Source organism: Arachis stenosperma, chromosome 7 (genome assembly GCF_014773155.1).
Source record: "Arachis stenosperma cultivar V10309 chromosome 7, arast.V10309.gnm1.PFL2, whole genome shotgun sequence".
NCBI lineage: Eukaryota > Viridiplantae > Streptophyta > Magnoliopsida > Fabales > Fabaceae > Arachis > Arachis stenosperma.
Window position 1 is genome coordinate 839445 of NC_080383.1, and position 27805 is coordinate 867249.

Sequence of the window (27805 nt, forward strand, 5' to 3'; positions counted from 1 at the left end):
ATTTTAACTTGTAAGCCAAGCTGTGTTTATAGTCTATGTCCCAAATTTTATGCTCATCAATGTTCAAAGGTATACGCTTGACCTAAAAGAAACTATGATCTCTTACAAACGTGGGTAGAGTTATTTTCAAAGATGAAATAATAATCTTATATTATATTCCATATATAGAATATGAAAAAATTCAAAAAAATATATAATTTTTCTTTGTTCTCCTGAGCTTTATTAGACTAGACCTCAATCAAGAGACAATATCTGTGGTTAGAATAACTCCTCAATTAATGTAGACTTTTGGTTGTATATGATGTCTTAATCAGAATGTGGGGTTCATTAGTCAATTGGTTTGACTTTGATGGAAATATTCAGTTAGTTGTAATTTCTAAATTATAAACAGTGAGTATGTAGAATACTTGGCCAACGAAATTATGTACTAGTTGACTCAACTTATAGCTTGCAAAGGCTTCTCAACTTTAATTCCTTCCTAAACTATTGGAGAAACCAATGGAAGTCAAGTAAGAAAATCAAAACAAGAATGCTAACGTTATATCAAGCTTATAATTACCACCTTTTGAGGTTAAAAAAAAGGGGTTAAGTCATGTAAAAAAAAATGGAATTCAAATTCAGATCACTATTCACATAAAGTTGTTTTGATAATTAAAAATTATTAAATAAAAATTTAATTAAATATGTTAAATTATTTAATGGTTTTTAATTTTTATCTTTATATAAAACAACTTCTCATCAGTAGTAACCTTTTTATTTTTTGGTCAGATAATGAGTAGTAGCCTTTTTTTTTGTCATGGGCAAGACCTGAAACAGACCCGACCCGGAATAACCCGCCCAATAACATTCGAAACAATACGGTGTAGGCCCAAATATAGTGAATACTTTTTTGGGCTTGACCTTCTTTTCTGTTTTTGGTTAATAACTGGGCCTAGGCCCAAATATAGTGAATATTTTCAAAGCCCACTGGGCCACGCTCTGCCCAGCTTCCTTTGTCTTGCTAGGCGTGGATGTGAGCACCGCCGGAAGAGCTGCCGTCGTTGGTCTGTTCCTCATCCACCGGAGACGTTATCAATGCTCAGAACATGGAAGCTCCGTGGATTTCTCATCAGAAAGTTCGCTCCTTCCGCCAATTATATTTACATGCACTCTCTTCACCAGCTTCAACAAAACAAGAAGGAGAAGGAGAAGAAGAAGAACAAGAACACGAACAAGAAGGAAGAAGATTCTCACTGTGATCCGAAAGAGTACATGAGAAGCGTCATTGGAAACATATACAAGACCCTAAAGTATTCAACTTGGGATTCAGCTCAGAAAGAGCTCGAGAACCTTCCATTGCGATGGGACTCTTACACTGTAAACCAAGTCCTCAAATCCCACCCTCCAATGGAGAAAGCATGGTTGTTCTTCAACTGGGCTTCTAAACTCACAGGCTTCAAGCATGATCAGTACACTTACACCACCATGATTGATATCTTCGGAGAAGCTGGTAGAATCTCTTCCATGAAGCAGGTTTTCAAGCAAATGCAAGACAATGATGTTAACATTGATTCTATTACCTACACTTGCATGATGCATTGGCTTTCGAATTCTGGGGACATTGATGCAGCCATGGAGTTGTGGAAGGAGATGAAGTCCAAGGATTGTTGTTACCCTACTGTTGTTTCTTACACTGCCTATATCAAGATTCTATTCGATCATGGTAGGGTTAAGGAGGCTACTTGTGTTTACAAGGAGATGATTGAATCTGGTTGTGCTCCTAATTGCTACACTTATACCATTCTAATGGAGTACCTTATTGGCTCTGGTTAGTGTGTGTTTCTTTCTTGCCTTCCATGTGTTTGTTATGTTGCCTAAGAGGGTATTCAAATGTTAGAGCGCTTTTCTTTTGCTTAATTCAATTCAATTGCTCTCACAAATTTGTTATTGCCTTCTGTTTTGTCAGTAATGGTTATTATTTTTTTGTGTGTTTTGTATTTTAGGAAAATGCAAAGATGCCCTTGAAATATTTGAAAAGATGCAGGAGGCTGGGGTGCAACCTGACAAAGCTGCATGCAATATTTTGATTGAGAGGTGTGCTAAAATTGGAGGGATTATGTTCATGACCCATATCCTGCGGTATATGAAAGAAAACCGCCTTGTTCTTCGTTACCCTGTTTTTGTTGAAGCATTGAAAGCTTTGAAAGTTGCTGACGAAAGTGATGCGCTCATAAGGCAAGTCAATCCTCAATTTTATATTGATTCTAGCACCATTAGGAAGGATGATGACTGTTTCACAGTTGATGTAGATAAAGAGCTTCTATTTGTTCTCTTGAGAAAGAGAAATCTGGTTGCTATTGATCATTTACTTGCTGGAATGATGGATAAGAAAATACCTTTAGATCATAAGGGTATCTCATCCATTATAGAGGTAAATTGTTCCCATTGCAGACCTGAAGGTGCTTTGTTAGCATTCAAGTATAGCGTAAAAATGGGCATATACATGGAGAGACAAGGATATCTTTCCTTGATAGGCTCGTTGATCAGATCCAATATGTTTTCGCAGCTAGTTGAAGCCGTTGAGGAAATGTCTAGAGCCGGTCATTCTCTTGGAATCTACCTGGCTTCAATTTTGATCTATAGGCTTGGTTGCGCTAAGAAGCCTGCTTATGCTGTGACGATTTTCAACTTGTTACCTGATAACCATAAGTGCACTGCTACCTATACTGCTTTAATTAGCGCTTATTTTGCCTCTAGAAGAGTTAACAAGGCACTTGATATACACCAAAGTATGTGCGCAAAAGGGTTTCTGACTGCGTTAGGAACTTACAATGTACTGGTTGCTGGTTTGGAAAGAAACGGTAGAAATTCTGAAGCAGAATTTTATAGAAAAGCTAAGAAGAAGTGCCTTCATACTAATGCTGGTTCTGAGGAAAGGGTTTGCATAGAGGAAAAGATATGCAACCTTCTGTTTGCTGTGGATCTAGTTCATTAGAGATGCCAACACCTTGCAGGAAGTGCTTGTAAATTGTAATGTTAGAGCAAAAGAATGCATGAAACAAATTCAACCGTCAAGAGGGTGGACAAGATAGAAGATAGTTCAGTAGTTAGAGGTAGAGAGAGTTGTCCATTTTTATATTTTGTAAATTGTACTACTAATTTGATTTATGTTTTAATATGATACTTTTCTTTTTGAAAAGGTTAATAGAAACATGAAATATTGTGTATATAGTATTATCTAACGTTATGGAAATTCAATATATTTTATTAGCGATATTATAATGTTATAATTGTCAACATATAAATGTGGAAACAGGGAAAGAAAATGGAACACTCCCCCTTCAGGCCTTCACACTCCCATTTACTCTTATTGAGTTAGAACATCCTTACCATGTAACAATATTGTAATATATTACTATTGAACCTTTATTAAACTAAATAAACCAATGAACCCACTAGTCTATTGTAATTAGGATAAAATATAATACCAGTGATATTTTAAGTCACTAACATCTATATTGTAGTAGCCAAAATATCAAAATAGTAGCACATTAATTCATTCGTTAAGAAAGAATTTAGAATGATATAGTACACATAGTATTCAGCAAGTTATCAAGCAGAACTTTCTCATACATCAATAATCAATGTGGAGGGGGAAAAATATCATTAATCTCTTTGAGATTGGACACTAATTTGCATAAGATTTAATGAATTTCTCAGTCTTAGACTGAGATTAAACTCAATTAATTAAGAAATAAAACAAGGCAATAGCACAATGCTTGATGGGGATTACACAGCCTCAATGAAAAGAAAGGAAAAATAAAATCTAAGCTATAGATTCTGCTGCAGCTATTTTTTAGTCCTCAGTGACAGTTCCAATTAGGGAATGAAGTCAAAGTGGCAAGAATCATGACCTGAAATCAAAGGATATATATTATTGTGTTATCATCTACACAAATTTCTCAATGGAAGAACTTCTCATACTTTGTTCTGAAATAGTAGTTTATTTGAACAAAGTGGTACATGAAAAAACAGATATATCCAGAGACAAATTATCTCATGATTCATCGGTTATTTTAATATACCACTCTAATTAACAATGGAGGGAGTAACATTTACTATCTTGGATTGACTCCATGACTTGTTTGCCAAGTTAATTTGCCTTTTCCTCCTTTTGATGGCATACATGTTACGTATAACTAAGCATTTAGTCAATTTTAATATTCCTAAACTTTTTACAATGTAACATGGCCTTCTATTCTTCTAGATCTGCTTTTGGACTCTGTGCCAATGTGAACATGCATATGTTCTACTAAAAAAGCATTATTATAATATTGTATAATGTATATTTTGTCTAGAATCAGTTTAATTTAGAACTTACTAGGATCTGCTTCTGTTGTAATGGCAGCACCTCTGAAGAAACAAGAACCACCTCTGTGCTTGAACTTCTGAAAATAGCTGTTGAAGGCATAGGAAGCATGGTCTTTCAAAGTGCTTGGATAATAGCATGGTTGGTTCACTTGGATTTTGCTACAATCTGCACCTCCACTTCCACAAGCCCAATTCAGCGCCGCCTGCAACTCATCGTCGCTGCTTTGCGGATCAGCTATGCACCATTGCTCATATTCAGCAAACACTGCATCATGTGATCATAATACAATGCAATTTAGGTAAAAAAAAAATGAACATTTCTACACAAACATTGGTGGATATTTTAACAACACATGAACACTTATGTATATGGTTACCCCTTTTTGGTGCAATCATGGATAGGAAAAGAATCAGAACCATTAACTTGGCCATTAATGTTTCCATTTTGGAGGAGAAGAACCCTGAATAGTGAATAGGATAGCCAAGAAACTAGAAATTTAGTTGCATATATATATATAGTGAGGTTAATGGGAAATGGAAGTTATGGGCATGTTTGTGCTCTAGTGCTTCTAACGGCTAAGAAGGAATGTTCATATTCCATTGCAAGTGGACACTCTGCATCAAGCAGGATCAGATTTTATGTGGGATCCACCATAAGGGTGTGAAAATGTGAAGAAAAATTACATGAAATGGATTATGTGGTCAAATTATCAGTGACAAATTATGCTGTTTACACAGGTCACATTCAGATTTAGAAATTGAGATAAGAATCAAACTTCTAGAAACAATTTTTGTAAAATTAAGTGCTTATTGTTTCCCTAAACATGCTATAGCCATGTGTTTCACCAAGTGTTATTATATTTTTAGCTTTTCCTAATGTCAATGCTCTTCCAACTCAAGGATTTACTTTAACTTTTCTCCCCACCATTATTTTTTGTTGTAAAACCCCTTTTCTTTTCTTGCCTCTTAGTGGTGAATAAACGAATAAAAATCTAGACATGTAAACGCAGTAGAAAATTTCTCTTATTCAGAATTCAGAGGGAATCAACAATGTTGTATGCAACAAGGTTTAGGGTTTCTGTTCGTCAAATCCCTAATTTTGTTGCACTATCCATTCTCCCTCCTTCCTGGACAAGCCTTCACTTTCATTCTGAGCCTCCATCCCTTGCTGAAGTTGACGATGCTGTTGATTCCTTTACTCGCATGCTCTCTATGCGTCGTACTCCTCCCATCAACCAATTTAACAAGATTTTGGGATCCCTTGCCAAGACGAAGCATTTCCACGCCGCCGTTTCCCTTTTTCAGCAATTGCAAGCCAGGGGAATCGCTCCCGACTTTTTTACTTTGAACATCTTAATCAATTGTTGTTGCGGCATGGGTCGTATGACGCTTGCTTTCTCTGTATTGGCCAAGATTTTCAGGATGGGTTTTCAGTCTAATACCATAACGTTCACAACAATCCTGAAAGGTCTCTGTCTCTGTGGTAATGTTGAAAAAGCACTGCACTTCCATGACATAGTACGGGCTCATGGATTTCAGCTTAATCAAGTCACCTATGGGACCTTGGTTAATGGACTCTGTAAGGCCGGACACACAGCAGCTGCGATTCAAGTGTTGAGAAAGATCCCACAGTATGGGATTGTTCCTAATGTTGTCATGTACAGCGCAATTATTGATAGCCTCTGCAAGGATACACTTGTAAGTGAGGCTTTTCTTTTGTACTCTGAAATGCTTGCTATGGGAATTTCTCCCAATGTTATCACTTACACTGCTCTGATTTATGGATTGTGCCTTGCGGGTCAACTTAAGGAAGCCATTCATATACTAAATCATATGATGCTCAAAAACATTACTCCAGATGTTCAGACCTATAATACTTTGATCCATGGGCTATGCAAGGAAGGAAAGATCAAAGATGCTAAGAACTTGTTGGCTGTGATGACAAAACATGGTGTGAAACCAAGTGTGGTTACTTATAACAGCTTAATGGATGGGCATTGTTTGGTTAATCAGGTAAATAAGGCAAAATATGTATTCAACACAATGACCCAAAGTAGTGTGTCTCCTAATGTTTGTAGTTACAATATCATGATTAATGGCTTGTGCAAAAGTAAAATGGTCAATGATGCCTTGAATCTCCTTAAAGAGATGTGTTGCATGAACTTGGTTCCCGACATGTTTACTTACAATACTCTAATTGATGGCTTGGGAAAATCAAGGAGAATCCTTTGTGCTGTGGAGCTTCTTGAAAAGATGCATGATAGAGGTCAACATGCTGATATATTCACTTACACTTCCTTGCTGGATGGTTTGTTCAATATCAAACAACATGACAAGGCACTTATGTTATTCAATCAAATGAAAGAGAGTGGCATTGATCCAAATATACGTACATACAGCATACTTATAGATGGCCTGTGCAAAAGTGGAAGACTTAAAAATGCAACAGAGATATTTCAAGATCTTTCCAACAAAGGCTATCGTCCAGATGTGAAGACATACACCATTATGATCAATGGGCTTTGCAAAGAGGGACTGCTTCATGAAGCATTAGCTTTATTGTCGAGAATGGAAGACAATGGTTGCTTACCGGATGCTGTGACTTACGAAATAATCGTTCGTGCTCTGTTTGAAAGAGGTGAAAATGATAACGCGGAGAAACTTCTTCGTGAAATGATATCTAGAGGCCTATTGCAAGGATAAAAGTAAGTGAGATTCTTCTTGTTAGACATCACAAAATGTCGTTTGTATCTCTTGCTTTTTAACTTGTGTTTTGTTACCATCTGCTCGATCATCTTTCCATTCCATATTAATGCTTTTAAATATGCACATGATTGTTATTCTCTATTCTGCTTTACCCAGACCTAAGTGTTTTCTTTGCCGTTGCTTGTTTTTAGGCATTTTCGGTGACTAGATGGCTGTTATATGTGGCTTGTTGGATCTATCATTGTTTGCTTTTGTGTTTTTGTAAGTATATATGTGCATTGATGTTAATTTATTCCTAAGCTGAAATGGTTCTGATCTTCATCATTCAAAGGGAATCCTTGTTAGTTGTGAAGCTTCCCTGCACTCTTATTGTCTTTCAATCGTTTCATTTCCCCCATATTTAAAGTAAACTCCCATGCTGCAGCATACTGGCTATGAAATCTCTCAAGTTATTTTGCAAAATATCATTAAGCTCTTTGAGATTGGACACTAATCTGCATAAGATTTAATAACTTTCTCAGTCTTAGACTGAGATTAAACTCAATTAATTAAGAATAGAGTCAAGAGCACAATGCTTGATGGGGATTACACAGCCTCAATAAAAAGAAAGGAAAAGATAAAATCTAAGCTGTAGGTTCTGCTGCAGCTATTTTTGAGTCTTCAGTGACAGTTCCAATTAGGGAATGAAGTCAAAGTGGCAAGAACCATGACCTGCAATCAAAGGATATATATTGTTGTGTTATCATCTACACAAATTTCTCAATACAAGGACTCGTTATACTTTGTTCTGAAATAGTAGTTTATTTGAACAAAATGGTACATGAAAAAACTGATATATCTAGAGACAAATTGTCTCATGATTCATCGGTTATTTTAATATACCACTTTAATTAACAATGGAGGGAGTAACAGTTAATAGCTTGGATTGATTCCTTGACTTGTTTGCCAAGTTAATTTGCCTTTTCCTCCTTTTGATGGCATACATGTTACGTATAACTAAGCATTTAGTCAATTTTAATATTCCTAAACTTTTTACAATGTCACATGGCCTTCTATTCTTCTGGATCTGTTTTTGCACTTTGTGCCAATGTGAACATGCATATGTTCTACTTGAAAAGCATTACTATATTATTGTATAATGTATATGTTATCTAGAATCAGTTTAATTTACAACTTACTAGGATCTGCTTCTGTTGTAATGGCAGCATCTCTGAAGAAACAAGAACCACCTCTGTGCATGAACTTCTGAAAATAGCTGTTGAAGGCATAGGAAGCATGGTCTTTCAAAGTGTTTGGATAATAGCATGGTTGGTTCACTTGGATTTTGCTACAACCTGCACCTCCACTTCCACAAGCCCAGTTCAGCGCTGCCTGCAACTCATCGTTGCTGCTTTGCAGATCAGCTATGCACCATTGCTCATACACTGCATCATGTGATCATAATATAATGCAATTAGGTGAAAAAATGAACATTTATACACAAACATTGGTGGATATTTTAACAACACATGAGCACTTATGTATTTAACCCTTTTTGGTGCAATCATGGATAGGAAAAGAATCAGAACCATTAACTTGGCCATTAATGTTTCCATTTTGGAGGAGACACAGGCCTAGCTGATAAGAACTCTGAATAGTGAATAGGATAGCCAAGAAACTAGAAATTTAGTTGCATATATATTATATAATGAAGTTAATGGAAAATGGAAGTTATGGTCATGTGTTGTGTGCTTCTAACGGCTAAGAAGGAATGTTCATATTCCATTACAAGTGGACACTCTGCACCAAGCAGGATCAGATTTTATGTGGGACTCACCGTCAGGGTGTGAAAATGTGATGAAAAATTACATGAAAAGGATCATGTGGTCAAATTATCAGTGACAAATTATGCTGCTTACACAGGTCACATTCAGATTTAGAAATGATTTGCCACAAAAATAATTAAAAGATGTTAAGCTAAGAATCAAACTTCTAGAAACAATTTTTGTAAAATTAAGTGCTTATTGTTTCCCTAAAATAATATATTCCCAAACATGCTATAGCCATGTGCTTCATCAACAGGCAAAGAAAGCATTATTATATTCTTAGCTCTTTCTAATGTCAGATGCTCTTCCAAGTCAACAAGGATTTACTATTATAAAAGCAATTTTGTAAATGTTACATGCCCTAATACAATGTAGAAAAATAGTAGCTGTAAACGAGCAACAATGAGATCATGAGCAAATAATGGAGTTGTTAATTTGTTGTACAACTAGTTTTCTTTTCTTTATTACTTTTCCTGAGAGACCATAGTTATTTTGGGAGCAACATCCATTCGGTTGCCAAACATTTTTTTATTTATTCCCTTTTTGTAGTTTTTTTTTTAATAAATTTACATGAGATCTTTTTTTAACAATAAGTGATTTGTTTTATTGACTAGTATACTTCTTCAGTCTAAAAGATCAGTGATGATAGCGTTATCCCAAATGGCACAGATTTCCTTTATCATGATTTTTCTGTGGAAGCTAATATTATGTCATCAAATGCATATTGTTGAAGTTCTTTTTAACTTTAACAAGGAAATGGCTTTTGCAGGCTTGTTTGCAAGGGATCCTAATATTTTGGGCATATACTTATGCAAGTACCATATATATTTCAACGCAATCCGTAGCTGATGATTGTTTTCAGCAACTAAATGTCTGCTGAGAAGCTCTTTGGAAGTATGTTCTATTACTCCAATATTTTTCATCTTGAGGTCATTGTTAACATGTCCTTTTTCTTTCTGTATTTTTTAATTATTCTTTTCTTTTGTAAATGAATATTACTTAATTATTTTTTTTTTTTTGAAAGTAGAGCTCAACACATGAAGTGGAGCGTAGTCAACACGGAATAAAATAAAAAGCAAAACAGCAATCAAGCAGTAAATTATGTCCCCATGTCATCTCCGACATTGCCATCAACAACCAAAGGGGTTCGCACCTAGCCACTCCATGTAACTCAGAGAGAACATGTTGATAATCTCCTCCACTCCTTTTCCTTTATTCTGAAATAGTCTTCTATTCCTTTCCAACCACAAATTCCAAATAATCGCGCAAAAGCTCACCATCCAAACCTTACATTCTGCCTTTCTATCTGAATTCTCAGTCCAACTTAGGAAATGCTCTTTCAACGTACCCGAACAAGACCATGTTCTACCAACATATGATAACCATGCACACCAAACCTGCCAAGAGAAATTACAGCCTAGAAACAAGTGGTGACCAGACTCAACACAGTTATTACATAATACACATAAAGTATCTTGTTGGTTAATAACCCCAAGCCGACTCAATCTCTCCTTCGTACTGATTCTGCCAATCAAGGCAAACCAAACAAACACCTCCACTCTTGGTGGAACAAGTCCTTTCCAGATAGTACTAGTAAAGCTATAGCTTGTGATATCCTCCAGGGTCATTTCCGCCTGTATTACCTGCATAAATGAATTAGTTAAAAAAACATCTTGTTTATCATATTTTCACACAACTCTATCCTGTCTGTCATATGCAAGTCTAACCAGCCTTAACGTATCAAGTAGCTGGTTCACTAGATTCAACTCCCATTGGAACAGTTGTCGTCTCCACTGGAAGTTCCATATCCACTCTAAACCATCCCAAAACTCACAATCCCTTATCACTGATCCTATTTGGTTTGAAACATAGTAGAGTTTAGGAAAACGATCTTTCAATAAACCTCCAAGGAGCCAGACATCCTCCCAGAAGCGAGTAGCTCGTCCGTCTCCGACCTCCATAGACAACCCATTGATCATCTTCTGCCTTAGTACTTGATTCGTGAAGTGTAACTGACAAATATCCCTCTACGGACCCCCACACGGGTAATTCTTGGGTGGACAAAGGCACAGCTGGATTCAAATTATTACGGGAACAAACTACCTTCTTCCATAACGGACATTCCTCCTACTTAGTTATTTTCTTGCGTTCTCTGGCGGACTATTTAGGTTCTAGTGTTCCTACTTTGAAAGAGCTCTCCAGTCTAAAAACAAATGGTCTACGTTCACCAACAAAGGCAACAACAATGAATTTTGCAACGAAATATGAAGAGGATATAAGATAAGTGACACTTAAAAAGACGGACAACTTGGACAACCACATTAGCCGAGTCGAATTTCCAATTGAGATACAAAGTGGTAAATAGCATCACTTCACCCAAACCCAAATCCCAAATACATTATAATATGTCTACACACTATCCTCACAAGTCACAAATAAGGAAGAGAAACTTAAACAAACTTAATATTCTCACAATTGAATATGTTGAATCAGAGAGCAAAGTGATTTGCTTCTGCTGGGATTTTGCATGGTTGTGTTTGGTGATTTAAGAGTTATGGTTATGGGCTTAACAGCAACATAATCATTTCATCCCACTGGTGGCTAAATAAAAGCTACTTAGGGTGGATTGTGAGTAGCATTGCAAAAATACACACCCTTGTGATTATTTTCTCATCCACATTCTGCTGATTGTCTTTTCAGGTCACAATACCATTAGGAATTTGCCAAAAGTGTCCTGTTTCGGTGTCCTTGATAGCTCGGCATGGTAATGATTGCTTTCTACTGGACACACTCCAAGAGCAGGTTGATATTGCTGCCAAAAGTAAATCACCAAGAAATGTGGTCACTAAGGAAGAAGCTGCTGAAATTGCGAAAGAAAAGGTATTTCTGCAACTGTGTTAGATAAATTCTGCTTTAATTGTGCAACATGGCCTGCACATTTTTTGACATCTATAAATAATCCAAGAAACATGAAGGTTTTGAACCTACTCATTTCTTGTTATAGCATTCATACAACATTGTGTTAGCTAGTATTGTTCAAGTTCTACATCACTAGTGTTATTACCGAAAGTAATATAAGGTCCAATTTTGCTTTAGGTAAATACATGTACTATAAGTGACGTGAGATTGTGAGGTATAGTGCTCATGACTAAAGCTCAATATTTTGATTTTGGGAACATTGCTCTTTCAATCTATCTATCTATTTATCTATTTTTAATATATACAAGTAAATGGATAAATTTATCCATATTATTTTTAAGACTTTTTTCTCATCGTATTAATGTCATGTCAACAATATCGTTTATTTAGCAAAACTTTAGAATTAACCACTCAATCTTTTTCAAATAAACTATTATTTCCAAATCAGCAAAACAAATAAAATAAAATATACAAGTAATAGAAATATATGCAAATTAGGGTACAAAATTCTTATATTTATTATATCTTATCGTTATAAATAATACAATAAATTTTTATAACCCCAATAATTAATTTTTTAATTTCTATAAATAACTCGTTAAATGTAATAAACATCTATATTATAAATGTCATAATAATATTATTAATCATAATAAATTTTACGTTACAAATATTCAAATTCCATACTATCTAAACTACTTATATAGATCTCTTATCACTATTCTTTCAACTATCATCAAATTTACCACAAAAAATTTATTTTCGAACTACATAACATCTCAAACTTACTCAATAGAGCATTATTCTTTGGACAACATAACTAAACAAATAGACAATTGGTTTATCAAAGTTCGCGTGATTAGTCTATAAAAAACATTAACACCCACAAACAAAAAGAAGCTTTTTTTTCTTAGAAATGATTATATTAGATGAAAAGATACAAAAACAAACATATTTATTATATTTTTAAATTGAATTTACAAAAAAATATTTTAATTATTTTTGTTTTATATAATTTTTATATTATTTTATAATACTTTATATATAATTGTATTTTAATATCGTTAAAATTATATTTCTTTCAATATGCTATTTATTGTTTTTTTAATAACTTTTAAAAAAATTAATGTAATCAATTTTTTTAATTAATTATTAACTATGATTTACTAACACTGTATGGGAATACCTCTTCATGTAATTGTGAAGAAAAATATGATTAACAAATTCAAACATTTGTTACAAGAAAGAAAAGTCTATACTATAAAAAATTTGAAAATAAAAGATGCAAATGATTTGTATAGACTAATTAAAGGTACAATAAAAGTAAACTTTTTATTTACAACAATTGTGAAAGAAATTAAAGATTCAGTTTTGAACATTCTCTAACACTATTTTAAATTGTTATCACTTAAGACATTTTTTATGTCAAAGAAAAATATTAACAGGTAATTTCACTTTATATTATTTTAATTATTCTTAACAAAAATAATTTATTCAAAAAAAAATTTACAGAATTTTTTTAATGTAGATATCATTAAAAACTACATACACATCAAGAGACTAAATCCATCAATTAAAATAAATACAAAAATCAAACCATCAAATTAAAATATCACTTTATACAATTTTAACATCTAAATCTTTATATTACAAATTAATTTAAATAAAACATTTTTTAAATTTAACTTCAATTTATATATATTTCATATAATTCTATAAAACATAACAATTTTTAATATTTATTATATACTATAATTAATGTACCGCAATGCGGAAGTCTATTTTTAATAAAAGAACGAGCAAGTTTACAAAAACTACTACCCTCAAAATAAACGAATAAAAATATTGACATGTAAAAGTAGTAGCAAATTTCTCTTATTCAGAATTCAGAAGGAATCAACAATGTTGTATGCAACAAGGTTTATGGTTTCTGTTCGTCAAATCCCTAATTTTGTTCCACTCTCCACTCTCCCTCCTTCCTGGACAAGCCTTCACTTTCATTCTGAGCCTCCATCCCTTGCTGAAGTTGACGATGCTGTTGATTCCTTTACTCGCATGCTCTCTATGCGTCGTACTCCTCCCATCATCCAATTTAACAAGATTTTGGGATCCCTTGCCAAGACGAAGCATTTCCACGCCGCCGTTTCCCTTTTTCAGCAATTGCAAGCCAAGGGAATCGCGCCCGACTTATTTACTTTGAACATCTTAATCAATTGTTGTTGCGGCACGGGTCGTATGACGCTTGCTTTCTCTGTATTGGCCAAGATTTTCAGGATGGGTTTTCAGTCTGATACCATAACGTTGACAACAATACTGAAAGGTCTCTGTCTCTGTGGTAATATTGAAAAAGCACTGCACTTCCATGACATAGTGCGGGCTCATGGATTTCAGTTTGATCAAGTGACCTATGGGACCTTGGTTAATGGACTCTGTAAGACCGGACACACAGCAGCTGCTATTCAAGTGTTGAAAAAAATCCCACAGTATGGGATTTTTCCTAGTGTTGTCATGTACAGCGCAATTATCGATAGCCTCTGCAAGGATACACTTGTAAGTGAGGCTTTTCTTTTATACTCTGAAATGCTTGCTATGGGAATTTCTCCCGATGTTATTACTTACACGACTCTGATTTATGGATTGTGCCTTGCGGGTCAATTTAAGGAAGCCATTCATATACTAAATCATATGATGTTCAAAAACATTACTCCAGATGTTCAGACCTATAATACTTTGATCCATGGGCTATGCAAGGAAGGAAAGATCAAAGATGCTAAGAACGTGTTGGCTGTGATGACAAAACATGGTGTGAAACCAAATGTGGTTACTTATAACAGCTTAATGGATGGGCATTGTTTGGTTAATCAGGTAAATAAGGCAAAATATGTATTCAACACAATGGCCCAAAGTAGTGTGTCTCCTAATGTTTGTAGTTACAATATCATGATTAATGGCTTGTGCAAAAGTAAAATGGTCAATGATGCCTTGAATCTCCTTGAAGAGATGCGTTGCAAGAACTTGGTTCCCGACATGTTTACTTACAATACTCTAATTGATGGCTTGGGAAAATCAAGGAGAATCCTTTGTGCTGTGGAGCTTCTTGAAAAGATGCATGATAGAGGTCAACATGCTGATATAGTCACTTATAATTCCTTGCTGCATGCTTTGTTCAGTATGAAACAACATGACAACGCACTTATGTTATTCAATCAAATGAAAGAGAGTGGCATTGATCCAGATATATATACATACAGCATACTTATAGATGGCCTGTGCAAAAGTGGAAGACTTAAAAATGCAAACGAGATATTTCAAGATCTTTCCATTAAAGGCTATCGTGCAGATGTGAAGACGTACACCATTATGATCAATGGGCTTTGCAAAGAGGGCCTGCTTCATGAAGCATTGGCTTTCTTGTCGAAAATGGAAGACAATGGTTGCTTACCGGATGCTCTGACTTATGAAATAATCATTGGTGCTCTGTTTGAAAAAGGTGAAAATGATAACGCGGAGAAACTTCTTCGTGAAATGATATCTAGAGGCCTATTGCAAGGATAAAAAGTAAGTGAGATTCTTCTTGTTAGACATCACAAAATGTCGTTTGTATCTCTTTCTTTTTAACTTGTGTTTTGTTACCATCTTCCCGATCATGTTTCCATTCCATATTAATGCTTTTAAATATTCACATGATTGTGATTCTTTATTCTGCTTTACCCGCACCTAAGTGTTTTCTTTGCCGTTGCCTGTTTTTGGGCATTTTCGGTGACTAGATGGCTGTTATATGTGGCTTGTCGGATCTATCATTGTTTCCCTTTTTTTTTTTTTGTAATTATATATGTGCATTGATGTTGATTTATTCCTAAGCTGAAATGGTTCTGATTTTCATCATTCAGAGGGAATCCTTGTTAGTTGTGAAGCTTCCCTGCACTCTTATTGTCTTTCAATCTTTTCATTTCCCCCATATTTAAAGTAAACTCCCATGCAGCAGCATACTGGCTATGAAATCTCAAATGTTATTTTGCAGCATATCATTAAGCTCTTTGAGATTGGACACTAATCTGTATAAGATTTAATAACTTTCTCAGTCTTAGACTGAGATTAAACTCAATTAATTAAGAATAGAGTCAAGAGCACAATGCTTGATGGGGATTACACAGCCTCAATAAAAAGAAAGGAAAAGTAAAATCTAAGCTGTAAATTCTGCTGCAGCTATTTTCGAGTCTTCAGTGACAGTTCCAATTAGGGAATCAAGTCAAAGTGGCAAGAACCATGACCTGCAATCAAAGGATATATATTATTGTGTTATCGTCTACACAAATTTCTCAATAGAAGGACTCGTTATACCTTGTCCTGAAATAGTAGTTTATTTGAACAAAGTGGTACATTAAAAAACCGATATATCCAGAGACAAATTGTCACATGATTCATCGGTTATTTTAATATACCACTTTAATTAACAATGGAGGGAGTAACAGTTACTAGCTTGGATTGATTCCTTGACTTGTTTGCCAAGTTAATTTGCCTTCTCCTTTTGATGGCATACATGTTACATATAACTAAGCATTTAGTCAATTTTAATATTCCTAAACTTTTTACAATGTCAGATGGCCTTCTATTCTTCTAGATCTGCTTTTGCACTTTGTGCCAATGTGAACAGCATATGTTCTGCTTAAAAAGCATTATTATAATATTGTATAATGTATATGTTATCTAGAATCAGTTTAATTTAGAACTTACTAGGATCTGCTTCTGTTGTAATGGCAGCACCTCTGAAGAAACAAGAACCACCTCTGTGCTTGAACTTCTGAAAATAGCTGTTGAAGGCATAGGAAGCATGGTCTTTCAAAGTGTTTGGATAATAGCATGGTTGGTTCACTTGGATTTTGCTACAATCTGCACCTCCACTTCCACAAGCCCAGTTCAGCGCTGCCTGCAACTCATCGTCACTGCTTTGCGGATCAGCTATGCACCATTGCTCATATTCAGCAAACACTGCATCACGTGATCATAATATAATGCAATTAGGTAAAAAAAATGAACATTTATACACAAACATTGGTTGATATTTTAACAACACATGAACACTTATGTATATGATTACCCCTTTTTGGTGCAATCATGGATAGGAAAAGAATCAGAACCATTAACTTGGCCATTAATGTTTCCATTTTGGAGGAGACAGAAGCCTAGCCGATAAGAACTCTGAATAGTGAATAGGATAGCCAAGAAACTAGAAATTTAGTTGCATATATATTATATAGTGAAGTTAATGGGAAATGGAAGTTATGGGCATGTGCTGTGTGCTTCTAACGGCTAAGACGGAATGTTCATATTCCATTGCAAGTGGACACTCTGCACCAAGCAGGATCAGATTTTATGTGGGCCCCACCATAAGGGTGTGAAAATGTGATGAAAAATCTCATGAAAAAGGATCATGTGGTTAAATTATTAGTGACAAATTATGCTGCTTACACAGGTCACATTCAGATTTAGAAATGAGCTGCCACAAAAAAATAATTAAAAGATGTTAAGCTAAGAATCAAACTTCTAGAAGCAATTTTTGTAAAATTAAGTGCTTATTGTTTCCCTAAAATAATATATTCCCAAACATGCTATAGTCATGTGCTTCACCAACTGGCAAAGAAGGTGTTATTAATGTCAGATGCTCTTACATCTCAACAAGGATTTACTTTTACTTTTCCCCCTCTAAATGGCAAAATAATTATTTATTTATCTTACTTTTTTTCCCACAATTATTTTGTGTTGTAGAGCCCTTTTTCTTTTCTCGCCCCTTATTGGTGAATTTCAAATTGTGTTAGTGGTCATGTTCTGCTGTATCTGATACATCTTAATTTTAGATCCATAAACAGCTGTAAAGAATGGCATCAACACTTGATAAATACTTATGGAAAAGACTTAGATTGGCACTTCTTAAGGGTAAGTGGAACACTTGCAATAATATACAATACATAACAAGACATTCTTTGATTCTACCTATATTCTATAACAACTTTGCTTTACATGTTACTTACAAAATTCTGAGGGTTCAAAGGTTTACCATCTCCTTTCATCTTGGACCCAAAGATTAAATAAATGATATCTCACTATAGCAATATAGCATTTTTATCTTATCCTACTTACTCAAAATGAGTATATACAGAGAAAAAAAATGAGATAAGCAGCAGGAACAAAATCGGTTATCTACAGTTATGTCTTGTTGAACACTTGAATTCCTCGTGTCCTACAATGAGTGATGATTAGTATGAATCACACCAGTCTAAGCAACATAGCCTCCCCCAAACAACTAATTCTTGTTAAATAATTGCACTCCAAATCTGCTTCCTGATAAGGAGAAAGAAGAACAAAAACTAATTAAATGATGCATCTTAGTGACCAAAAAGTTTCTACTTGCTTAAATGTGTATGGTATGTACTTCTAATATAGAAAAAAACAAAACAAGGCAACAGAGACCCGAATAAAGCACGCACCATCGCTAACGAGGCCATAGTGGAGAACCTCAGATTCAGCTTCGACGCTGGCATGGATGTCATGTTTAGATCTCATGCAATGGAAAACCAACATTTTTGTCGTAAATCATGGATTGCATGTATAATACATGCCAGAGGTTACTCAATAGTTGTCAACAGGGTGCCTGCACTAATAATCAAATAACACAATCACATACTTCCACACTATGAACTAGGCTTGAAGAAGCGTGCCATGGCCGTGTAGAGCTGTTCTTCCTCGAACGGCTTTGACACATAGCCATCCATCCCACACTTTTTGCACTCTTCATTTGAAGCCTGAGTTACATCAGCTGTCATTGCTAGTATTGGAATGTGCCAATAAAAGATATCCCCAAACATTTCAGCTGATGCTTCCCCACATGCAATTTTCTCATTTACGTCGTTCTCTAGGATGCGGATTTGCCTTGTCACTTCAAAACTGCACCAATCAAGATGAAATTAATACTTATAAATCACCCCTTATTCATAGATCCTGAGGTCTAACATCCTATCTAAAATCATTCAAAATTCAATAGATTTCTTGCATTAAACTTGCTGGCCATCCACCAAATCTGAAAAAACATAGCAATCAGACAAAAGAACTATATCCCTATACCAATTCCCACTTGGATGTCTAAATAAGGAAGTTTTCCAAAACGAGCACAGAATAAGGCAGTTTCTTTCTAATCACTATCAACAGTGTAGAGACCTAGAGAAAAATTAGTTCAGGTTTGAATAGTCTAAGCAGTAGGTCATTAAAATCTTCTATAAGAAAGTAAAACAAGGTTATAACCTAATTTTGATTTCAGTCAATTACAATCCAAGTTTGCTAAATGCGTTTTTCTCCGGTGAGAAGTAGACTTACTAGACCAGTCACCTGTTCTTATGGGGGCAACTATAGCAGATTCATTGCATTCAAAAGCAAGAAACAAACTGAGAATTGTGAAAATATAAAGATCAATTACCCATCCATTTCTGGCATTTGGAGATCCATGAAACAAGCATCGAAATTGTGCGGTGGCTTAAGCATCTGTAGAGCAGCCCTGCCACCCTCAACACAAGTAACTGTTGCCCCATATTTCTGTAAAACACCTTCTGCAACTTTTCTGTTCACTGCATTATCATCAACCACCAAAATTCTTTTCTGTAATAACAGATTCCCAAGTTTGGATACTTTCTTCCTATTTATTTGCCTTTTTTCAATTCCAAGGGATTCTCTATAGGAGCAAACCAAAACACTCAGCCAAAAAGGCTTCATTAATATATCATCAATGACACCATTTTTCTTGAGCTCATCACATTCATTCGGGCTAAGGTGTGTGGCCAGGAGAAAAACTTTTGGAAAGTTTATTCGGTCTCCATTGATGCCATTCTTTTTCTGTTTCTTGATGGAGTATAAGGTGCTACTTTCCTTATCCCAAGCATCCTTGTCTATCAGAATCATCGCAAACTGCTTTGACACTCTGAAGGAATAAACACAATCAAACTATGTGCACTTGCAACAAGTAAATGAATAAATTAACCTAAACTAGAAGAGAATCTATAATCCATTTTGATGGAATGAACATTATCTTGATGATTTGACAAAAGCTTTTCTCCAGACAAACCAGATAGTGCATTTTGTTATGAACAATAATATATGAGAACAGTTCAATATGCAAAACATACTCTATGATTTTGCTTGTCAAATATATACTGTAATATCATCTGTTTAATTAGTAAATGACTAGTAAAGAAAAACATTCTAAGGCAGCAATAGAACTTAGAAGCAGCTACCTTTAAATTTAGAGAAACAGCTAATTCGAAGTGTTCTAGAGTGATCTAATATCATTAAGGAATGCCTTGGATTAAATAGGAAAATTATTATGTTTCAATGTGCACATATACCTCATGTTGCAAGAACCAATTAGACAAGAACATGCAGATTTCAAACTTGACATAACATCCACCGACATCCCCAACCTCTGTAGATAATATCTTGTGACCTCAGCTCGGATTTTTCTTCTATCTACCACTAATGCTCTCAACCCTTGCAACTGTGAATCAAATGTACTGAAATTCTGCCACTTTGCATCCAAAGATGTGGTTTCTCCTTTTCTGAAAGTTGCAGTAAATGTAAAAGTACTGCCAATTCCAGGCTCACTAACAAAACCAATTTCTCCTCTCATGAGCTCAACAAGACATTTACTAATGCTCAGTCCTATTCCAGTTCCACCATATGTTCGAGAGGTCGAACTATCGGCCTGCATAAAAGGTGTGAATATACGGCTTTGCGCATCAATAGGAATTCCTATACCTGTATCCTCAACCGTTACTAGTAATTGAATCAATTCAGGCTCTTCCATCAAATCCATACTATTTAACTTTTTAAAGTTGGCCCAGCTTTTCCATCGGTTTCCTACAGCGAACCCACTTAATGTATTATATGTATTGTCTGACAAATCATGATCCAATTTTAAGCCTTCCCTCAGCACTGCATCCATGCTGTGAAGTGGGTTCTTCACTTCATTTGCCAGATGAATCGAGACAAACACATGTCCTTTATCATGAGTGAACTGAAATGTATCAAGTAAACTAATTAACAAAGATGATTTAATAAATTGTTTATTAAACGTTATGAGTGTTTATATATTTTTGTGATGTCTGTCGGTTGCATGGATCAATCACTATCATTGTGTGACTTCCAAGAGAGAAAATGTTACATCAAAAATTGAGTGTTATTTCAAGAACATGTGGAAGTATACAATGGATCAAAAGGAAATATACAAGGTGAAACATCACAAACCTTGAGTGAATTGCCAACAAGATTAGTAATTATTTGCCAGAACCGTTTAGGATCGCCAATGACAACTTTGGGTACTTCATTGGATGCATAAACAGCCAACTGTATTCACCCCAAATTGAGAACAAAGATTATGTAAGGTTTATTACTCATGTTATGAGAGATATAGAACTAAGGTAGCTGAAAGAAAGGATCTCACCTCAATTCCTTTTTCTTTAGCTTTTCCCGAGAAAAGTGATAGAACTTCCTCTAGAATAGCATGTGGATCAAAAGCTACAGCTTCAAGTTCAAGCTTGCGTGCCTCAATCTTAGCCTGATCAAGAACCTCATTTATCACTGATATAAGATCCTTACCACTCTTATGTGCAGTTTGGGCATAATCCATCTGGTTTTCATCAAGTTCAGTGTCCATCAACATTTGCAGCATACCTGGGAAATGATTTTAAACACTTGATATCACATACTATTGACAAGAACAGGTTTCCTATGATAACATCAAATGTTTTCAGTTACCTAAAACACCATTCATTGGAGTCCTGATCTCATGAGAAACTGTTGCAAGAAACTGCAAAAGTGGAAACAATCCTTCGAGGTTAAGATAAAAATATTAATCTAACTTGTAAAAGCAAAAATATTATATAATTTATAACAAAGAATTCTGATGTTGAATCTGCTTTTGAGAAATCACAATATTCTAACCATCACTCAAATATTACTTTGCATGACAGAAAGCAACAATCCAAGAAAAATATAGCACCTGAGATTTTGCAACATCTGCAGCTTCAGCACGAACTTTCAGCTCCGCCATTTTTTGAGTGTCATCCTCCACCTTTTCTATTCGTTTTATGGCTACATAATATATATAACCAATAAGCAAAACGATGAGAAATATGCCAACCGAGTAATTGATTGCTTTCCAAGGGAGAGGAGGCCTCTGCTTGAACCTGAAATAAAAAACAAAAAATTAAAAGTAAAGATATTAGGAACTGTGTTGATATGTGATACCAACTCTTTGGACATAAGACACTTATAAGTTAAAGAAAAACCTGCAGTGCATTTCATGTTTTCGAAGTGGATCCCCAAAATCTAGACTGTTTATACGTAGTAGTCCAGTATCAGCAACATCAGTACCATACATTGTAATCGGTGCAGATGCGTTGGTTGTATCATAAACATTTACAACAATTATTTGCTTGCTTGCAAGTTGGTGGAGAAGCTTGTCCACCAGTGATCGAACATCATATGATGCACCCAGGTACCTTCCAATAAAGAAGTACCAATACACACATTACTGAGTTTGTGATCAATTTCTTTTCATATTAAGAGGAAATATACATGGTTCAAGGTTATGTAAAGCTATAATTAGATAAAATTACCCCACAGTAGCTTCGATTCGCTGCTTTGGTGTAGCATCTGCAGGAACATTGCTGTTATAAACAGCAAATGTAAGTACAACACCAAGGTGATTTGATTTTAGAAGTTTAAAAGGGGATGTCAGAACCCCCTTTCCTGTTGCCCTTGCTCGCAAGATATTCTCACGGTCCTCCTATATAACAACAACAACAATAATAATAATAAAGGACAAAAGTTAAGATCCTTCTGATTGAAATTTTCCCATGAAAGTTTTCTGTTTAGTACAGAAACACTTATGATAAGAGCATTAACATGAATGTATTAGAAAATGAGGATTATTTGGAGGCAATAGAAACATAAAAAAGAGGCACACCTTCCCTGACATCATGTCAATAGACACAATATGAGAAACCGTTTCTTGAGCAAAAATCACCGGTGCATATTCATCCTGAATGGGCGCCGGATCCAATTTTTCTGGAATACAATCTTGGACTAGTGCTTCATTCTCTGTTTCCATTTTCTTAATAGTCCACCCATGCTGCTTCTCAAACTCAGCCCTATCAGAGTGGAGAACTTTCTTAGCATAAGCAACACCACTAGTAAGTGGTCTCTCAAATGCAGTAGTCTCAGTATATTCTCCAAAAATTTTCTGCAGTAAAACCGGAACTCCAAGGTTATGCTATCTTTAATTGATATGTATGTATTCAAAACTACAAGGGAAGGAGCTACTATGCCTCCCCACTAGTTTACATATATGACTTACAAATTTCCATCATTACTACACTATCACACAAGTACTTCGGCTAGATTTCCTTACACAGTCAAAAAGCTATGACTAAAAACACTGTAAAGTATTTGACATTGGACCATGATTAATTCTACATGGAATGGACTAAGAATAAGCATAAGAGATTGATGTCATGAACTCTACCTGGTCAATTGCAGATGGATGTTTACCATGGTGAAATGTAGAAACAAGAACAGCCAGAGCATGAACATGGTTCATGCTGACATTAAACTGATCTTGAAGCATACGGGCACGCTCGTCACACATATTGGTAAGCATTTCTTCTCTTGTCTGCTTAAAGTCGGTGTATAAGTCACCGAATAACCAAATGGAAAAAAGTATTCCAAGTGACAAGAATATAGCTAGCGACCATTTCCTCCAAGTCCCAACACTCTTTAAAGGGTTCTGGGATAAATCTCGCAGCTGCTTTTGATGACCAACTTGATGTCCCTCAACTAGCTTCTGCTTTTGAATTCTTAGTAAACAGAATCCAGACAAATTGCATGATATTATAATTCCTACAAGGACCCACCAGTACTCTTTAACCAAATTTAATGAACTTGTATAGTCCATAATTGCAGAGACATGCAGTTCCCATGACTGCAACATGTTCTGAAGAATCAAAATAAAAAAGCAATATTATTATATTGTGGATGTAACTGTTTCATATAAGCATGTCTCAAGTATCAACTTCATGCTTTCTCAGTTACTGCTCAAGCTAAAATGCAATCTGTCTACAACTATGGCAGCAAAGGCTCTACTTGAATCAACTTTAATTAAAATTCTCTGCTTTCTAAAGATATGCCTTTACATAATAATGTTATGGGAAATGGGAATGTAAAACAAATGGCACAAAATGCTCCTTAAAATCTAATAAGAATGTTAAGGTGTGGTTAGGCAATTTAGGGAATTATCTGATTATGTGTTCAAGTTCGTAATCGTTTAGTTCCTAACCCAGCATCCACCATCTCAGCAATTTTTCAGGAAATGATACACAAGAAAAGCCTAATGCTCATGAACCCTTTAACAGGTTGAGCAGTTTGAAATGGGAATGGTAATTCAGCTAGAATTCAAAGGTACTAACTACTAACTATTTTGCAAAGAATTGACACAGTAACTACTAAACTTTATATATATATATGTTCCTCAGCTTTGGTAAAGACTCTACCTTTCCACAGAACAGAAAATCAACCAAATTGGACGAAAGTAGAGAGTGTGATGCCAACAATACGTATTTTTTAAATGGAAATGATAATTGAATCCTTGTCCGGACATAATCCTCGAGAATTGGGCATTGTTCTATAGGTTCTACAGTGTCTGCAAAACATCTATGCTTCTTTTGTAACTCCTGATTCTCTGGACAACAAACTAACTGTGGATTGCAGGCTATGCCACTGTTTAACAGCATTTGTAGTCTTCTTTCATCAATACAGTTGGAGAAAATCTGCATTACATACTAGTAATAAGACACAGGACAAAGAGCACCACTTTGTTTACCTCTCATTCATATCTTGTGGCAAAAGCATCAGAAGACAATAGTTTATGTTCTCATTATTTGACAATTTTTTACTTCAGCTCAAAGTTATAATTGAACAAGTCAAAAATTCAATGAGAATAACACTAAACTAAAAGAAAGAACAGTTTGTACAGAAGCAGCCAGCTAATTCAAGGTTCTAAGCAGAAGTAGCTGTCCTCAACAACCATATTTTTCCAGCTTCCAAGCTAGAAAGCAAGAAAATTAAATACAGAAGAGTAGCTAAGTGCATGTTATCACCTGATCTGATCCAGAGAATAGGGAAGCCAAAGCATGAAGCTGCTTCCTGCTAATGTTGTATCTTTGTAGCAAGATTCTTGAACTCTCTTCACAAGCAGCTTCTTTCTCCTTGCTCATCAAATACTCACTATTCTTGAAACTCAAGAAAAGCCCGAAACTTGCTATGATAACACCAAAAACAATCAAAAGGAGCAAGGGCTTCCTCCTCCATGTTGTCCTATGAGGAGAATTAGACCCATTTAGAGGCTCATTGACCTTCCATGACTTCATGCTTGGTTGCAACCTCCCATTTGATCCTGAAATTCTTTTATTCACAGACATCTTCTTTCCTTTTGCCAAATTCAGCAACCTCTCTTTATCTTCTTCACAAACTCACTTGAAGATTCAAATCTAAGAAGGCTCCAGCTTTCAGCAGAACATTCCAAAAAACAGCACCACCAAAAGCACCCCACCATGAATCTTCAAATTGATTAACCACAAAAGAAAAAACTGAAGCAGACCCAGAAATTCTGCCAGCAATCCAGCTCCAAAAACTCATAAAGTTTGATGCTTTATGATGTTTCCCTTCAACAGAACCAAACAAAGACTAGAACTTTGAATGCAATCCACTTCATATCTCAACAAACCAGCTCAAATCAGACACTGTGGTAGTGGTCCAAGGTTGTTGTTGTTGATGTTGTTGTTATCTATGTTGGTGCAGCAGTCAGAGTGTGGCTTTTTATGTATATGATGATGAAAAGGAAGAGGTTGGGAGAGTAGCAGGGGCATTTGGGTGGGGGGTAATGGTAATAATCACTCACACAACAGCACAAGAAGCTGAATCAGAACCAGTTGTCATTTTGGCAATCTCACTCACTGAGACAACAAATTTTTGTTTGTTGAGAGAATGAGGATAGCAAAGTTTTGTTCTTTTTCCAATAACAAACACTTTCTGCCTCACTCAGCTCTGAACACCCAAAAGAAGCATCAAGTTTGGAACAAAAAAAAATCTCAAAGAGAAAGGGTTCCCATCACCACCTTGCAAATGCTCATAATAACTTCAATTTTTATTTTTTATTTTTTATTTTTTATTTTTTCTCTCTCTCCCAGTTTGGTGTGCAGCATTTGAGTATGGATCATGATTATCTCATCATCTGGTGGGGAAGGTTTAACCAAAAGCAAACAAAAATTCCAAGATTATAAAAAGGAAGGCTAAATATTTTTGGAAGAAAAAAAGAAAAATGTTTTCATTATTGTTATTATTATTATTATTATTATTATTATTATTAATTAACTTTTTCTGTTGTTTATTTAACTTGTGTTTTGGTGTTATGCTCTTTTGCAAGAGTTGAAAAAGACCACACCATTGAGTGTTTAAAGATGGGGTACTCACAACTGTGAACTGTGGCACTGCAGAAATACGGACTTATGAGTGACAGAGAAAAAGATAAAGAGAGAGTCAGAAGAAAAGATGTGAGAAGAAATGGTTCTGGTGAAACCGTGAGTGTGAGACACAGACACACACACAAACATTTCTAACATTGAAACAGGGAAATAAGGGTAAAAATGCCATTGCACACTTCTCTTTTTCTATTTCCCAGTTTCATCACAAGTAGTAATATGCCATGCTCAATGCTCTTTCTTTAGGCTGGATCCAAACACTTTTCACTCCACCGTGGAACTAGGATTTCTTAAACAATTTAGATAGGTTTTGTTATTTTGTTACTTCTTCTAGTTTTGCCGAATGACTTGAATCCGCAATTTCTAGATGAATATGAGAAAATTATGTCATTTGAGTTATAGTTCGTTGACAACTTAATTAGATCTTTGACGGCATGTATTGTAGAAAAAATATTTTATTTATTTTAATATTTTTGACATACAAAAAATCTAATTACAAAATTAAAAGTAATATAAAGACGCAATTAAAAGAAAAAAAAAAGTATAGAGATCTAATTAAAAATTTAGTACAACAACAAACAACAACAATAATAACAACAAAGTATTGTCTCACTAAGTCGGCTACATGAATCAAACGACGATATTGTGCTCTGTCATGTATCATGTCTACAGAGAAACTGTTTACATGTAGATCTCGTTTGACCACCTTATGAATGGTGTTCTTAGGTCTTCTTCTGCCTTTCGCCCCTTGTCATCCACCCTCCTGACTGGATGGTTTATTGGTCTTCTTCTCACATGTCCAAACCACTTGAGACGCGATTCAACCATCTTTTCCACAATGAGTACTACTCCAACTCTCTCCATTATATCTTCGTTCCTTATTTTATCCAACCGCATATGACCACTCATCCATCTCAGCATCTTCATCTCTGCCACACTCAGCTTATGTTCGTGCTCCCCTTTAGTCGCTCAACACTTCATATCATAAAGCATAGCTTGTTTTATAGCGGTGCGATAGAATTTACCTTTAAAATTTAAAGGCATTTTTTTGTCGCATATAAAATCAGTACTAAATTTTTAAAGTATAGAGATCTAATTAAAAATTTAGTAAAACTATAAAAATCAATAAAATAATTAAACCATTTAGATATTCATTTTATTTTTAAGTTTATGCCATATTGTAAATAAAAAATATTATATACATATAAAAAATAATCATCAAATTCATCACGAGTATTTATAAATAAATATATATTGTTTTATTTTTTAATATATTTTATTAATTGATTTTTAGTGTGTCTATATATATATATATATATATATATAACATAATTATTTGAGATTTTTTGCCGTGATCTTTACTCTTTTCTAAAGTGTGTAGGTTAAAAAAAATGCAACCAAAAAAAAATGTCAAGGTTGCAATTAAAAAATGCTTGAAGGACAAGA

General features: G+C 35.0%; 6 protein-coding genes across 8 annotated transcripts; 3 read left to right on the top strand and 3 right to left on the bottom strand.

Moving 5' to 3' along the window:
• The first annotated feature begins 1009 nt into the window (after positions 1 to 1009).
• Positions 1010 to 3225, top strand: LOC130941825 (pentatricopeptide repeat-containing protein At2g01390). Its single transcript, XM_057870426.1, has 2 exons — positions 1010 to 1807; positions 1983 to 3225. Exons 1-2 carry the CDS (start codon positions 1075 to 1077, stop codon positions 2972 to 2974), a joined length of 1725 nt encoding a protein of 574 aa, XP_057726409.1. The 5' UTR covers positions 1010 to 1074; the 3' UTR covers positions 2975 to 3225.
• Positions 3226 to 3676: 451 nt separating this feature from the next.
• On the bottom strand, positions 3677 to 4818 carry LOC130940340 (glucan endo-1,3-beta-glucosidase 4-like). The gene is made up of 3 exons (XM_057868451.1): positions 4728 to 4818; positions 4361 to 4615; positions 3677 to 3893 (listed from the first exon to the last, which is right to left on the bottom strand). Exons 1-3 carry the CDS (start codon positions 4792 to 4794, stop codon positions 3859 to 3861), a joined length of 357 nt encoding a protein of 118 aa, XP_057724434.1. The 5' UTR covers positions 4795 to 4818; the 3' UTR covers positions 3677 to 3858.
• A 532-nt stretch (positions 4819 to 5350) lies between these two features.
• LOC130940339 (pentatricopeptide repeat-containing protein At1g12620-like) lies at positions 5351 to 9066 on the top strand. 2 transcript variants are annotated; one of them, XR_009070284.1, is made up of 3 exons: positions 5351 to 7055; positions 7248 to 7317; positions 8262 to 9066. XR_009070284.1 is itself a non-coding variant. In XM_057868450.1 (2 exons), exon 1 carries the CDS (start codon positions 5401 to 5403, stop codon positions 7051 to 7053), a length of 1653 nt encoding a protein of 550 aa, XP_057724433.1. In that variant the 5' UTR covers positions 5352 to 5400; the 3' UTR covers positions 7054 to 7055; positions 8262 to 9061. The 2 variants fall into 2 exon arrangements, 1 of the variants encoding a protein (XP_057724433.1); XM_057868450.1 differs by lacking the exon at positions 7248 to 7317 and having other exon boundaries at positions 5352 to 7055; positions 8262 to 9061.
• Positions 9067 to 13672: 4606 nt separating this feature from the next.
• On the top strand, positions 13673 to 16748 carry LOC130940454 (pentatricopeptide repeat-containing protein At1g12620-like). Of its 2 annotated transcripts, XM_057868583.1 has the most exons (3): positions 13673 to 14330; positions 14442 to 15338; positions 16542 to 16748. In XM_057868583.1, the coding sequence occupies exons 1-2, from the start codon at positions 13683 to 13685 to the stop codon at positions 15333 to 15335; spliced, it is 1542 nt and encodes a 513-aa protein (XP_057724566.1). In that variant the 5' UTR covers positions 13673 to 13682; the 3' UTR covers positions 15336 to 15338; positions 16542 to 16748. The 2 variants fall into 2 exon arrangements, with proteins under 2 accessions (XP_057724566.1, XP_057724565.1); XM_057868582.1 differs by having other exon boundaries at positions 13673 to 15338.
• On the bottom strand, positions 15841 to 16979 carry LOC130940455 (glucan endo-1,3-beta-glucosidase 4-like). The gene is made up of 3 exons (XM_057868584.1): positions 16879 to 16979; positions 16515 to 16769; positions 15841 to 16051 (listed from the first exon to the last, which is right to left on the bottom strand). The coding sequence occupies exons 1-3, from the start codon at positions 16943 to 16945 to the stop codon at positions 16017 to 16019; spliced, it is 357 nt and encodes a 118-aa protein (XP_057724567.1). The 5' UTR covers positions 16946 to 16979; the 3' UTR covers positions 15841 to 16016.
• Positions 16980 to 17667: 688 nt separating this feature from the next.
• Positions 17668 to 26216, bottom strand: LOC130940453 (histidine kinase 2). The gene is made up of 14 exons (XM_057868581.1): positions 24980 to 26216; positions 24374 to 24649; positions 23350 to 23817; positions 22792 to 23067; positions 22442 to 22611; positions 22112 to 22324; positions 21823 to 22009; positions 21579 to 21630; positions 21265 to 21494; positions 21069 to 21167; positions 20171 to 20838; positions 19249 to 19746; positions 18266 to 18722; positions 17668 to 18119 (listed from the first exon to the last, which is right to left on the bottom strand). The coding sequence occupies exons 1-13, from the start codon at positions 25298 to 25300 to the stop codon at positions 18470 to 18472; spliced, it is 3711 nt and encodes a 1236-aa protein (XP_057724564.1). The 5' UTR covers positions 25301 to 26216; the 3' UTR covers positions 17668 to 18119; positions 18266 to 18469.
• Positions 26217 to 27805: the final 1589 nt, after the last annotated feature.

What these genes read in the sequence shown, in the direction of transcription:
- LOC130941825 (XM_057870426.1), top strand. Translation starts at nt 1,075, where the DNA reads ATGCTCAGAACATGGAAGCTCCGTGGATTTCTCATCAGAAAGTTCGCT. An exon ending in GGAGTACCTTATTGGCTCTG is followed by an intron (nt 1,808 to 1,982) that starts GTTAGTGTGTGT and finishes TTTGTATTTTAG; the next exon opens with GAAAATGCAAAGATGCCCTT.
- LOC130940340 (XM_057868451.1), bottom strand. Translation starts at nt 4,794, where the DNA reads ATGGAAACATTAATGGCCAAGTTAATGGTTCTGATTCTTTTCCTATCC. An exon ending in CATGATTGCACCAAAAAGGG is followed by an intron (nt 4,616 to 4,727) that starts GTAACCATATAC and finishes CACATGATGCAG; the next exon opens with TGTTTGCTGAATATGAGCAA. An exon ending in TACAACAGAAGCAGATCCTA is followed by an intron (nt 3,894 to 4,360) that starts GTAAGTTCTAAA and finishes CTTTGATTTCAG; the next exon opens with GTCATGATTCTTGCCACTTT.
- LOC130940339 (XM_057868450.1), top strand. Translation starts at nt 5,401, where the DNA reads ATGTTGTATGCAACAAGGTTTAGGGTTTCTGTTCGTCAAATCCCTAAT.
- LOC130940454 (XM_057868582.1), top strand. Translation starts at nt 13,683, where the DNA reads ATGTTGTATGCAACAAGGTTTATGGTTTCTGTTCGTCAAATCCCTAAT.
- LOC130940455 (XM_057868584.1), bottom strand. Translation starts at nt 16,945, where the DNA reads ATGGAAACATTAATGGCCAAGTTAATGGTTCTGATTCTTTTCCTATCC. An exon ending in CATGATTGCACCAAAAAGGG is followed by an intron (nt 16,770 to 16,878) that starts GTAATCATATAC and finishes CACGTGATGCAG; the next exon opens with TGTTTGCTGAATATGAGCAA. An exon ending in TACAACAGAAGCAGATCCTA is followed by an intron (nt 16,052 to 16,514) that starts GTAAGTTCTAAA and finishes CTTTGATTGCAG; the next exon opens with GTCATGGTTCTTGCCACTTT.
- LOC130940453 (XM_057868581.1), bottom strand. Translation starts at nt 25,300, where the DNA reads ATGTCTGTGAATAAAAGAATTTCAGGATCAAATGGGAGGTTGCAACCA. An exon ending in CTAAAGAAAAAGGAATTGAG is followed by an intron (nt 21,168 to 21,264) that starts GTGAGATCCTTT and finishes GGGTGAATACAG; the next exon opens with TTGGCTGTTTATGCATCCAA. An exon ending in CAAATGCCAGAAATGGATGG is followed by an intron (nt 18,723 to 19,248) that starts GTAATTGATCTT and finishes TGATTGGTGCAG; the next exon opens with TTTTGAAGTGACAAGGCAAA.